Source organism: Tachysurus fulvidraco, chromosome 14 (assembly GCF_022655615.1).
Source record: "Tachysurus fulvidraco isolate hzauxx_2018 chromosome 14, HZAU_PFXX_2.0, whole genome shotgun sequence".
NCBI lineage: Eukaryota > Metazoa > Chordata > Actinopteri > Siluriformes > Bagridae > Tachysurus > Tachysurus fulvidraco.
In genome coordinates this window covers 23,335,495-23,350,259 of record NC_062531.1, presented here as the reverse complement: position 1 = coordinate 23,350,259, position 14,765 = coordinate 23,335,495, and the positions used below count along the sequence as shown (strand labels likewise).

General features: G+C 38.8%; 1 protein-coding gene across 2 annotated transcripts in view; it reads left to right on the top strand.

Moving 5' to 3' along the window:
• Nucleotides 1–6,536: 6,536 nt before the first annotated feature.
• Nucleotides 6,537–14,765, top strand: part of bmp1a (bone morphogenetic protein 1a) — a 58,019-nt gene continuing 49,790 nt past the window's right edge. For both annotated transcript variants that reach the window (XM_027151486.2, XM_027151485.2), the window contains exon 1: nucleotides 6,537–6,766. In XM_027151486.2, coding sequence (XP_027007287.1) covers nucleotides 6,613–6,766 — 154 coding nt within the window. In that variant the 5' untranslated portion in view covers nucleotides 6,537–6,612. The remainder of the gene's footprint in view (nucleotides 6,767–14,765) is intronic.

Sequence of the window (14,765 nt, the reverse complement as noted above, 5' to 3'; positions counted from 1 at the left end):
GTCCTCATTTAACAAATCCATATATCTCCTCTTTGGCCTTCCTCTTTACCTCTTACCTGGCAGTTTCATCTCCAACACATCTCCCTGTACCAGTACTAGTAGAATATTCTAAAGTTTCTAATTTAATTTGATGATCGTTTTTATGTTAGAGCAGCTATATAACAGTCGTTCATTTACCAGCCTCTTTTTTTTTTAAAGTCGGAATAACAAAACACACACACACACACAGCCTGTCAAGTTGCTGGGGGAAAAAAAACGAAAAAGAGGATTTCAGAAAACTTTGGCACTGGAGACTCCTTCCATGAATATTAAATAATTGTCTTCTCATATCATGTAATAGGAACTACAGCACTACAGACAGAGGTGTGGTTATGAGAAATGAATCATTAATCATCATGTCTGATCAGATTACTGATATTTCAGTAGCATAGAGCATCTGACCTCATGCTCTGACAGAGGTTTCAATGATCCACTGGCTTTCTGCTTCTGCTGTTTTCCTCTGTTAGTGGAACTTGTGGAAGGAGGAAGACAGACAAGTATTCTCTCTGGTTACAGTTAAGCTGTTGGTCTAATAAATATGAGAAACATTTGGGTGACAATTTTTTTAAAATCATTTCACACTGAAACTAGATTTTTTCATAAAATGAATATTAAAAAAGAAGAAGATGTATTTCTATATCAACTGGTATCCTGAGTAGAAGCTTCTTCTTCTGAGTCACTGCTTGTCTGCATGCTGTTGAACAGAAGCTGTCCTTGAATCATCATAATGATGATTATGCTAACAGCAGCGATAACAGCGCTACATGATTATAATAGCACGCCCGTGATTGTAGCGTAATTAGGGAGATGGAGAGAGAGGACAGTAAATTCCTTTCAACAGGGTTTGATCATACGGCGTTAATCAGGCACTTAACCTGCTGTGTGCCAAATCTACACCATTAATGTGGATCCCGCTGTTTGTATTCTCACTGAGAGTGCTGTATAGAGTCAATGCATATTCCTACACATATAGGTCCGATATAACTTAAGCCTATATCGAAGTTTATTCGAATGTAAAGAATCCCATCCAAGCATATTAAACAAGGCTCAGGAAGTACAGTATGTCTAGCATCAGCCAGTATTGTACAGATTGCATAAGAATTCACCCCCTTGGAATTTTTCCATATTATCTGTTACAACTTGGAAGTGAAAATAAATTAATTGGTCATTTTAAAATGTAATGCACTCCATAAGTTACTGTAGGTTTCACACATTTTCACACGTGGGCTTTTGTCCACACAATGCATTTCATTTTTTATTTTTTTCCCCAATTCATTCATTTTTGGTGTGATTTTTTTCAGAAATTTTTTTATTTTTATTTTATTTTATTTAGGACAATTTTTTTCACATGATTTTTGTTAATGACAATTATTTTTTTTATGTCAACATTCATATTATTTTCATTTATTAAAAAAATATTGCATTATTTTTTGTACATTCGTTTTTCATTTTTTTCCTCCTAAGATTCTGACATAGTTTCATGTGACTCTTTTTCACAATTTATTGATGTCTCACATGATTAATTTATTTTGATGCACACATTTTACACAACAGAATTCACCCCCTTGATAGAACCAATTACAGCTGCAGGTCTTCTGGATGGAGATATGGTGATGATTTTATATATATATATATATATATATATATATATATATATATATATATATATATATATATATATATATATATATAATATGTCTATCAGGTAGACAATTCCTATACTGAAGAAGGCTGTATGAAAGGGAAAGTTTTTTCTTTTCACAGATAAATGTATGGAAAAATAAAACTCTATTCATGCTCGTGGAAATCAATTTATGGAATTTTCCTCATTTATGCATGCATGAGCCATTTAAGCATATCTAATACATTCACACTCTTTCTCAGCAGTTGAACATTCCTTTACCAATCTAAGGGAGTTTTTCCTTGCCACTGCTGCCTGAGTCACCTCAGACTTGCTCATAGGGGGATAAATACATACAAATTGTGAACTATATATATATATAATAATAATCTTGAATTTTTTATTCTGTTAATACTTTTTCTTTTATTATTCGTTATTTCTTTTATTATTCCTATGTTTACCTTCTGCTCTATGTTTATGTTCTGTAAAGCTGCTTTGAGACAATGTCTATTGTAAAAAGCGCTATAAATATAAACTTGAATTAAAACTTGAATTGAATTGAACACATATGATATTATTAAGAAAAGGGCAACAGATGGTGCCCAGATCAATAAAAACTGTCCGATAGGAATAGTCAACTATATTCACAGATCATACAGGCTTGAATTTTCGTGAACTAATCAAGAATAAACGATAATAAAACAAAAAGCATCCGGTTTAAACGGTCTCATTCATTCAGGTACTTATGTGAAAATCAGTGAAAGTTCCATGAGCCTTTTGGCAAGAACCAACAAGCTGTAATTTTATGTTGTAAAAATGTATCTCTTCCCAAAATGTGTATTTGCTCATGACTCATTTTCTCCTGACTTGTATAGAGACCGGAAACGAAGCCTTATAAACAGTTACACAATAAATTGCACCATTCCATAGTCCAAACATCGAGTTACATAAATATATACAAATTGAAGTACAAACTGTTCACACTTTTGCTAGTCGTCTATGATTCGTTATGACTCATTGGACAGTATGATTCATTTAATAGTAAATATTACACCTTCCCAAAACCACTTTAGTATTTTCTTGTGAAATGAAGCACTGCATAAAAAAAGAAAAATTCAGGAGAAAGGCTCATCTGCAAAGCTCGTTCTCTTTCCTCTGGGCTAAACGTGACGTGGCAGAATAGCAGCACTGTTCATCCGTCGATGACTCAACATGTTAGAAGATTTGAGAAATAACTCTGGCACTTGGACTTGATGCTTTCACTCAATCTGTGCTTCCAAAAAAGCCAGGCACATGAGGAATTTTCAGTGATTTTCCTAAGCAGGTCAGATTTAGCACAACTCAAAGCAGGCTGTATTTAGGGTATAATTGGTTTTCTGGCAAAAATAGTGGTCAGATATTCTGAAGATATCAGTGGGAGTTCAGAGGCTGAGATTCTATGCTAGTAACCATGCTAGATACTGTTGAGAGAAACTATTTTTGTTGGGTTTTTTGTTGTTGTTTTTGTCTCTTTTATTTCACATGCAAGCAAATAAATATATATATATATATATATATATATATATATATATATATATATATATATATATATATATATATACATCTCAACAACAAAAAACAAAACAATGGGACACGTAAAAAAAAAAGTGGGATCTTGTGATGCCACAGCAACTTGTCAACAATTACAGTTTTTTTTATTTATTAAGAAATTATATATACATTTTTATTAATTTAAAGTTACATTTAATGCTGTTGAATCTTCAATCAGAAACCTGAAGACTTTCCAGTGTAGGAAAACTTTAAAACTTTTCCTTTTACATCTTTTACAAAGTTTATACTATAAAAGATATTTTACAAAAGTTTTACTATAAGTTATACTATAAAAGTTATCCTACAAGTCATACTATAAAAACTATACTATGTACACTGTACTATAAATGTTATTTTACAAAGGTTTTACTATAAAAGCTATACTATGTACGTTGTACTATAAGGTATAAGGTACAAAAATTAGACTATAAAAGGTATACTGTGTGTTACAATATAAAATTTATTTTACAAAGTTTATACTATTAAAGAAAAGTTGTACTATAAAACCTATACTATATAAGTTCAACTATAAAAGTTGTCTTACAAAAGTTACCGTATACTATAAAAGCTATACTGTGTTACAATATGAAAAAAGTTATTTTAAAAAATGTATACTATAAAGGTTTTTTTTTTACAAAGGTCATACTATAAAAGCTATACTATATGTTAAACTATAAAAGTTATTTGACAAAAGTTATACTATAAAACATATATACTATAAGCTATTAATGTTTGCTTACAAACATTACACTATACACTATAAATTAGATTTTTTTTAAATCACACTACTGTACAAATTATTTAAAAAGATTACACCACAAAAGCCAGCTTATAAAAGTTACTATGAAGGTTGTTTTACAAACATTTTACTCTAAAGTTCAGCTTTTGGGTTATGTCCCAATCGGGCCAAGGTCACATTGAGCCTTGAACTTTTTCCCCAAAGTCTATAATTCTGGACTTGTGCGTGTGTTCTCCCTGTTCATTGATTTATAGTGGATGCTGTGAGAACATGATTACAGCATCTAATTAGTCAAGTAATAAAAATGGCTTGCATGATTTTACTGCAGAAAGAGTTAGAACAAGACACAAAGGAAACAAATTGAAGGTTATGCCTTAAATTAAAGCTTATATCTTTACAAATAATTATTTATTGTGAAATAATTAAGTTTTAACAATTTTGTCAATTATTTAATGCTACTATAATACTAGTTTAATCAAAAGAGATCTGTTTTGATCCTGAAATTGTGCTGTTTGACTTCGTCTCTAAAACAAAAAAAAGTATGTTATTAATTTGACCACATTTAACCAGAAATATACCATCACTCTTCCAAAAATAACAATTATTTGAAGTCATAAAATTAGTAAAAAAAATCTTGTTTAAAGTAAAAACTATTTCTTAAAAAAAAACAGGAATAAATGTATCCATGGCCATTAAATTCTCTTATTATTTATCTTAGAAGTAATTTTTAAATTGTCATTAAAAAATGTATTTTAAAAACCGTAATGGTTCTTTGGTGTAGAACCCAACAGATGTGTCTGCTTGGAGGAATCTTCATCACTCGCTCGAGAGGATTCAACAGTTTATAAACATCTTCAAGATTATTATTATTATACTTCCACATGCCTCTGCTTTACTAATCCAAGATATTACTCATTAAGCTCCTTCAGCTCAATAGTCAAATTTATACAGAAACATCAATTTCCGTTACAAACAATTTATGGTCATCCAGATTCCCACGTCACTGCGGCCATCTACCGATCTCAAAAAAGGACAATTGACTCATTTCCCAAAAAAATGACACATAATGCGATGACACTTGAAATAAACCTCTCTATTGGGAACTAACACATAGAAAACAGGAAGGAGACAACTAGTAGTATTTAGTCATATTGGTTAATAGAATATACCAAAAATCATGATTGTGATTAAAACACCAGACTGAGTGATGGTAAAGTGGTGGGAAATTTGTATTATTCTAAAATTTCTGGGGAAAAAATATAGTAAAGAAGGATGAATAACTGTAAGATGTAAACACGGAAAAAGTAAATTTTTACCTCGCGTTGACTTTTATTATTATTATTTGTATATGGCCAAAGGTTCATGGTTCATTCTGTGAAGGCTTTCCACTACAGTATATGTTAATGCATGATTGTGTGGATTTGTGTTCATTCAGCTACAAGAGCGTTAGTGAGGTCAGGCACTGATGTTAGGCAAGAAGGCCTGGCTGGGGTGTTGTTGGTGATCCAATTAATCCCTGAGGTTTTCAGTCGGGATGCAGGACAATCGAGTTGTTCTACGTCAACCTTGGCACGATATATCTTCATGGAGCTGGCTTAGCGAACAGGGTCCTAGGTATTAGACATGTGTTTGCTGGCCAGGCGTGCACAAACCTTTGGCCACGGGATCGTCACTATAACAGATACAAAGAGATCAACAGGCCTTTTCATAGCAATCATGTCGGACTGTCTTTGATAAAAGACTCTGACTTTGTAATTCATTCCCAGCAGACAGGCGTGGGGAGGACAGTGAATTAAGAACTGAGCAGCGTTATCCATCTGTAATCTGATGGTTTTAGGGTGGGACAGCACATTATGCATTCTTTTCAGGCGTAGTTGAGTTCTATCTCTCCTTAATGCTTGAGGTACACACACACCTCAAAGTATCATACAAAGATAGACGGAGACACGTTCGGGGCTTTGCTGAATCCATTCAACCTTTGCGTATGTTAAACGCTCCTCTAACTTCGCCAGCGACGTCAACGTGCGACGTCTCAGCATCACACCACCAGGTCAGAGCATCTCACAGCCTCGGATTCTCTCAGGAACAGCACAAAAACAGCACCAACCAAACAGTGATCACCACAATCCCTAAACACACAACTTTAATTTGGGTTCATTAATGTTTCAGGACCAACTGGAAGGTTGTCAGCTATGAATGGAAACCTCAGACAGAATGTCAGTTAATAAAAGCTTAAAAAACAGTGAATCTGAGATAAACACAAAGCTGTTCAGCTGTTAGCTTATGCAGAAAGCAGGTCTGAGACACCACATGGTTGGTCATGAATCAAAAGTATCGACACTCGTCTGGTTCGATTCACGTATCCGTGTTGGTTCGAAGGAACCGAGTCGTTAAAGTGAGTCATCACGGACATCACTAAGTAAAACCCGCCCTCGAGACGGATCTCGTCCGTGCGTCCGTCCCCACACCACTCACCCCCCCACCCCCTCTGAAACCTCCCATTTCCCCCCTCCCTCCCTCTATCATCTGTCTCTCCTAGTAGGTCTTTACCTCTTAGCGCTGCTGCTGCTGCTGCTGCTGCTGTGTATCTCACCGTGTCGCCCCTCCGCTGCTTCTCCGGATCATGGAGCTCGCGACGCGCTGCTTGTTGCTGCTCGCGAGCCTCGGCGCGGTTTCCACGGCCACCGACTGGGACGCGGTGGCGGATCCGAGCTACTACGACGAAGCGATGATGAGTTCTCCAGAAGCGATCGACTACAAAGACCCGTGCAAAGCCGGTGAGAAGAATCCGCTTTTTTTGTTTTCTTTTTCTTCCCCTTCTTTTTTTCTTCTTTTCCTTTTCCTTCTCACACACACACACACGCACACACACGCACACACACACTCCTTCACTCCCCTCGTCCTCGTCTGCACAAGCCACGTAAGTGACAGCGAGAGAAAAAAAAGCCCCAAACAACAAAAACAAAGTGTGTGTGTGAGTGTGTGTGTGTGTGTGAGTGTGTGAGAGAGAGAGAGAGAGAGAGAGAGAGAGAGAGAAAGTGTGTGTGTGTGTGTGTGTGTGTGTGTGTGTGTGTGTGTGTGTGTGTGTGTGTGTGTGTGTGTGTGCGCGTTTGCAAAGAGTTTTGTTTGGGTTGTTTTTGTTTTTTTGCACCTCACTTGGCACAAAATTGGGCAAAATCACATAAAGTAGCACGAGACATGGACACAAAGTTTTTCCTCTTTTTTTTCTTTTCTTTTCTTTCTTTCTTTCTTTCTTTCTTTCTTTCTTTCTTTCTTTCTTTCTTTCTTTCTTTCTTTTTTTTGGAAACTTTCCAATCTGGGTAGTAAAAAAGGTCTTAGATTTATTTATTTATTTGTTTGTCGTCCCCCCCCCCCCGCTGTCAGATCTTGACACTGTGTTAAGAAGCTTTGCCATTATTCAGTGACGCAACATCTATTGGACATTGTGTTTTCTCTGATGCCTTGCTCTAGTGGTTGTGGCTCGATGTGGAACATCCTACACACATTTCTCAGAACTAAAGTACTTTTCCGTGTCGCTTTGGATCCGAAGCTACTTTGAATACGTAACTTTTAACTCGTGCGTCTGATGTGTCTGAAAAAGAAAAAAATACAGGATTCCTACCTAAGACATGACAAATCGAAGCGACGACAAGTCGAAAAAGTCTGTTTTATTCCCAATTTTAATGTCACTCATGTATGACATCACCTCATCGCCTCATATGTCACCAAATGCCAGTGATGAGATGAAGCCACGAGGGAAATAGTTATGATAGATCTGCTGTTATTGGAACAGTTTCCTATTCCTTAAAGTCCAATGTGTCTGATTTTACTCCTAAGATGAATCGATGTTGGCTAATTAACCTCAATATATCAATTTAAACATGAAGCGGTGGCTCTTGGGCTGAAGGGTAGTGATTAACTTTAGGTCCCTGTGGTCCTCGTTACCGTTCTTTCTGTCACTCAATTTCTTTAAGGAATAAATCTTTACGGTGTGTGTGTATATAAATGTCTGGTTTATCCTTGCTGATTTTGTTGAATTCACTGCTGTAGATGATGTTAAAGGTTGTTGCTTTGTTATTTGATAGCCCCCCCCCCCACACACACACAACCACACACACACAACGACAGAATCACGAACTTCAGTCTTCTCCGTGATCTCGGCCTCTATTAACTTCTTTCCGGCTCCTGTCCTCCTCTCTGCGTCTTTCCCTCCCTCCCTCTCTTTCATCCTGCTCTTTTTCGCTCTTTCATGGCCCAGCTTTCTGCCTTGTCCTCATTTGCAGCTGAATGGGGGCCCTTGGCTGTTCATTTTTACGTTTTCACCCCTTGAAAAAGACAGGGTCCCCTATTACTAGTGGCTGTGGGACAAATTGGTATTCTGGTCTCATGCTGTCGGTTTGACCCACAGACACGCCAGAGCTCATCTGATCTCATCTTTTAGATCAGAAAGTAGTCCTTGGGATTCGATTCGTTCTCAGCAGCGGTTTTGTGCCGCTTGTGTGTGTTTTCTCAGCTGCTGCGAATTACGAGGACGTGTACGTTTAGTCTTTTCTTAGCCGTGTTTTTGTCTGTGTTTTTGCCTTTGCGTGCTGAATCTTGGATGTGTGCCTCAAGTATACTCCGACGTGATGCTTCATCGTTTACGTTACGGCTTTGTGTCACGTACACACGTTTGACAAGGCTTGTGAAAGACTATGACGTAAAAACGTGATCTTTTTTACACGCTGCTCTGTGTAAACAAGCACATCTTCGCTAAGCATTCACAGCCTGTCCTTCTGCCTCGTCTAGTTGGCTTGACGTGTCCACTCGGAAGCTTGCGCAGGAAGAACCGATGTCTAAGAGACCTGTATGGAGTGAACTATTATAGGAAGATAATTACTAATAGATCACGGTTATGTGGTTGATATGAGCAGTGTTTTATTCCTGTTATTCCACATACTCTTACCATCGAAGACTTATTTAAATGAAATCAAATAAACATTAAATTTGAACTGTTTATTGTTGCATTTAATGCATATGCAGTACCGTGACCCATTCCAGTTGTTTCCTCACTACCCTTTTGTTTTTCGTCTAATAGAACAAACAAACAAACAAACCAACAAACCAAAAAAAAAAACTTGAAAAAAACGCGGTGGAAAACTTCACTCTTCCAAAATGCAGAAATTGACGACTCCTTCCGTAAACGTTCGCAGAAGAACACAGCGTATCACAGATCATGGGTTTTGTTTTTAACATAACAGTACGTTTTAAAGTTTCTGTCAATAAGCCGTTACTATAGAAACGACAGCCCTCTAGTGTGACCCAAATGAGGATGAGGTTCACTTTTGAGTCTGGTTCCTCTTAAAGGTTTCTTCCTCTTCCATGTAAGGGAGTTTTTCCTCACCACAGTCACCTCAGTCACCTCGGGCTTGTTCATTGGGGATAAACACAAACACATTTAAATATAAGTCTAATATTAATCTTGACTTTTGTCTCATTTTAATCTATGTATGAATCACTTTTTGTACTATGTTTCTTCTGTTCTGTCCATCAAATAAAATTGATTTGAAAGCGTACATGAAGGAGCACATGAATGTAAGTCGAAAAACAAACGCACGAGTCGTTTAAACAGAGCTGTGGTGCAACAGACCATTAGTAGATGGCAAAAGCAAAATTGAATTCATGCCAATTCTCAATTTCTTTACTAATTTTAATAAACAGAACATTTAGCGCTGATTCGTCCCCCCCCCCCCTCCATCCCTTCGGGGCTGATGGGAAAGTGCTTGAGAGCATCCGTGCCATGGTGGAGGTTAGAACAGGGCAGTTCAGCATGCCTTGGACTTCGAAGCCCAGATGGCGTGTTTACACACACACTCAGGATTGAGTGACCCCGAGTTCCTCGTCTCCTCTTTGACAAACAGTCCTCGTACTTGCCACTAATTGATCTGCTTACGCAGTAATGTTCCCGTGCTTTCAGAGAAACCAAAACAAGCACTAAAACCCTGTTTCCTGCTGTGATTCCTGGACCCTGTGGATTCGGTTATCTAAGTTAAACATTCTTTTTTTTTTTCAACTGACCGCTTTGTTGAGGGGAAAAAACTCAGGGAAGTGTAGCAAAGATCGTGGCTACCATGATATGACCACAGCGCTGATGCTTCAAGTTATACTGTTTTGCTCTGGTTGCCATGGTGATGTGAACGACATCCTGATCGGTGGTGGGCGGCGGTCCGGAATATGCAAGTCCTGTTTTTTTTTTTTTTTGTTGCTGTATGTTTATATACTTTTTTCTGGCCACAAGCTTCAGAATGTCGAAGCTTACAATCCGATCGGTTCTCCAGACTTCCGTGAGACAGTGAAATTTCAGACCCGAGACACAGTCACTGGATGTCAAAGAGTTTAGTGTGAAGAACTCGGTCCTGAGTAAACCAAAGAATCTTGGGTGTGTTTGCTGACGGGCTGCAGGAAAGGATCTGTCCGGTGTCAACTAAATCCAGTTGCCTCTTTCTGAGAAAGTATGCAGATCTCAACCATGTTTACTGATGAGAGAGAGAGAGAGAGAGAGAGAGAGAGAGAGAGAGAGAGAGGTGTGTACACTCACATGCACGAAGACAGAGAGGAACAGACACAGTGAGAAAGAGATAATAGCAAATAGAGAGAGAGAGACAGAGACAGAGACAGAGTGAGAGGAGAAGACACATGTAGTGAAATAAGACATACATCGAGACTGAGAGAAAGACACTTGGAGTGAGAAAGAAACACACGCAGATGGAGAAAGAGGTGGGGAGAGAAAGCTAGAGACGGGGTGGGGTGGGGTTGGGGGGTCACACTTGCGTTGAGAGGGACTTGCACAGATAGAGAGGGATGTATAGTGAGAGAGAAAGAAACACATAGAGAAAGAGAGTGAGACATTTTGAAACAAAAAGAGAGAAGAGGGGAGACAGTGAGAAAGAGACACAACTGAGAGAGAGAGAGAGAGATACAGAGAGAGAGAGAGATACTGGATACTGAGATTGAGGGATGGAGAGAGACACACATGGAGAAAGAGAGACACAAAGACAGGAAAAAACAGACCCATGCAGAGGGAGGGTGAGCAAGAGAGAGATTCCAGTCTATTTCTAAATAGAGAGATGAGAGAGAAACGTACAGTGAGAAAGAGAGAGAATATATAGAGACACGAAGAGGGAAAGTTTAATTAAAATTAGGCACACACACACACACACACACACACACTCTCTCTCTCTCTCTCTCTGTCTAAGACTTTAAGTCTTGTTTTCACAAAGCTAGAGGTTATTTTTTATAACCGTCTCTGTATTTTGGAGATTCTTGACATTTCTGTTATTTTGCTTTCTTTCAGTCTCAGAAACGCTTGAAACTTTGTTGTCATCCTAATTTAAGGTTAGTGTGAGTGGTTTGTGAAGTCAGAGCGACGCTATTAACGTTTTAAAGATCCTGACCTGCTTTCATCTGTTTTGCAGATGTCCTCCAAGTGCTTGAGGGAAACGGCACTTTAACACACACACACACACACACACACACACACACACACACACACTTCTGTGCAATGCTTCTTGTCCCTGTTTAGTGCTCCAGTTTTCAGACAAACACACACACACACACACACACACACACACACACACACACACACACACACACACACACACACACACACACACATTTCTTGTGTGGTTTTTAATAATGGACAGAAGATGAGACACTTTGAACTAAAACTCTGTTACAGCTTTCACTCAGAAATGTATTCCAGTCTCCAGTTTGCCTCCAGATGTTTCGGGTGCAGGGCGTAAAACCACAAGGGTGAGCAGCCGAGGCCAGTGCCAGAGTGTGTGGCATCATGTGGTCTTACAGCTGTAGTACTGTGCCAGAGTGGCAAAAAAGGAGAGAGAGCGAGAGAGAGAGAGAGAGAGAGAGAGAGGGACAGTGAGAGAATGTGAGAGCAAGAGAAAGAGGCACATGGAATGATTCAAACAGAGGGACTTGGAGACAAAGAGAGAGAATCAGACACACACCGGCTCAGAAAGACAGACAGACAAGCAGACAGACAGACAAGCAGACAGACAGACAAGCAGACAGACAGACAGACGGAGACAGTGTGAGAGACATGTGCATCCAGAGAGCTGGAGGCACAAAGAGAGACAGACACATGGAGAGAGATACTGAGAGAGACTGACGGATGGAGAGAGACATAAAGAAAGACAGACATGTCAGAAGACATGAGAGAGAGAGATAGAGAGAGTGTGCACATGGTTGTACGATGAAGTATGGATGTTAAAACGGATGCCAGCTGGAGTTTGGAGTCCAGAGTGTGAACGAGAGAAACAGTGTGTTCGCTATAGAAAGATTATAGGATTAAATAGTAAATGTAAGCATTCGCTTTTCATTCCTCAAAGAATTGCAGCTGCATTCGGAAAAAAAGTGAAACTATCGTCCTTCTTCACGCAGACAGGATGCGGACAGCTGTGATAAAGACCGAACAAATGGAAAGCTTAATTAGTCGTTTCAATAGACGATCCGTTGCGTATTAAATCCCGGCAAACGGAGCGTAACGGACAAAAACGTACATTTTGTTATGAACAATGAATCGTTTTGGTTTTGAACACGCAGCTCGTTTGGAGTTACAGTGAAGTCGATGTTGTTTTCTCCACTACTTGGAGTTGTGTTTTTCCTCTTATTTCATTGCAGTTTGTTATTTAAAGAGCGAAACGTGCTGTTTATCGCTTTATCGTCGCGTTTAATGTTGCGGAAATCCTGTGATCTGGTTTTGTTATAGCAGCTACACAAAGTAATGCGTCCGTTTATTGAAAACATCAACGTCAGTATTATTATTATTATTATTATTATTAGTGCGGCAGTTGTTGTTGTGTCTGCTGTTTTCATTGTTATTGTTACTGTCGTTGTCGCTGCTTTTGTTGTTGTTAATGCCTTTGCTGTAATTTCAGCTGTTGTATTTGTGATTGTTTCTGTTATTGCTGTTGTTGTTGTTCATCCAAATTTCAGGCTGTTTTTTTTTTTTTTTTTTGGGGGGTCTGTCTTTTCCACAATTTAGCTCCTCCATCCATGACCATATTGCTGAAAACAACAAGCTCGTGTCTAGTGTATTGTCCAAACATCATCGACGTGTTTCCAGCCGCTCGGGTACTGCATCGATGTGAGTTCATTTGAACAGAGACACCCGTATTTGGTTCGTTCGCATTCAGATCCGATCGGTCTGGTCAAGGAAAGCGTCCCTATCTCACTTTAACCGTCATCCTTTTGCTTCTTGCGGAAGTTTTCCTTCACTTTCGAGAGATGTAACGTAACAACCAAACCACCACAGTGCCGTAGTGCTTGTGCACAGGCATCTTTCCCTTTGACTGGAGGTTTTCGCAAAGGGATTCGATCTCAGCTGTGCAGTTATGTAAGCCTTTTACAGTACACGTTACTTGGCGTGTAGAGTGAAGAGAAATGATCTCTGAGTGACAGGACTGCGATGAGTAACGAAGTAATGACGTAACGAGTAATAAAGTGTTGTTGCATGAAGAAAACAAGCTGAAGTAAGTCCAACCCTTTGGGTATAACATCATAACATCTGGCTCTCCTTTCAGGTGCTAAGATTAATTTGAGCCTGGGTTTTGTTTGCGCTTTACGTAATGCTTTATCCGAGCCAGTTTTAAGGAACCCGAGGAAATGGACTTATCTTCACTTCTCTTCTTTATGTATGTATTATGTTGTCTTTTCTCAACAATCAGAGAAGTGAGTTTTCCTCATTTCTGATGATGATGATGATGATGATGATAAAAACTTACTAAAATTATGCTGTTGTTTGAGAAACAAACCATATTGTCCATGATATGGTAAACTTTCTGTAAAGGTGTCTGTTTTCCGCCACGGGAAAGTCTTCGGGAAAGGAGACGATGCTTTTTTCTGCCTTTTTTTTTGTTTTTTTTTAAGCCTCATTAACTTCAAAAGAGAGAAACGAAAAGAAAGGCTGGTTAGACAAGTCCTGCTGTTGTATAAGAAGAAGAACTAATCACTCGGGAAGTCTCGGGAAACTTCCGTCTGTTAACAGCGGCTGCACTTCATCACACCGTTCTATCATTGAAACCGACAACTGTTTTATTCCATGTTTCGTGACGTCTACGCACGGCATAAGCGAGAAGAGAAAGAGCACGAGAAAAGAGGAGGTGAAGAAATCGAAGTCTACAGACTGTAAGTTATTCAGCGTGTGCCAGGTTTGGCAAGTTCAGGGATTCGAGACTAACCGGGACGTGTCTGCTTCGGCCAGCCGACGTGACAGCAGGTCATTCAGGGTTCTCTTGGCTAACTCATCACAGCGTATTTACACTAGAGCTTGAGCTGACGGGACTCCCTCTGACTGATCCGGGACCAGTTTTATTTTTTACGCTACATCAGACTAGGATTAGGATTGGAAGTTTGAATCATGCATGTAACCTCAAACAGGCATTCATAATTACGGTCGTTTCATAGTTTTTTTTACAACCTCGAGGGGTGTGCTGTCAGTGATCGAACGGCGTGAAGTTTTCCGAGTGATTTATTATGAGGTTTCTTTTGATTCTTGGATCCACTTTATTAGGGCTGGTAAGGGAATGTCTGGTTATAGCTGCTCTAATGTAAGCGATCACAGGAACTGACTGGTCTCACTTATTATTATCCACAACATTATATGTGACTTTTAGTGTCAGAAAAGTACAGCATGTTGTTTACTAGTGATTTTAAAACCTGAAGATTGCTGTGGTATAAAAGAAATAAAAACACACCTAGAAATTAATTTTCTGTAACAGC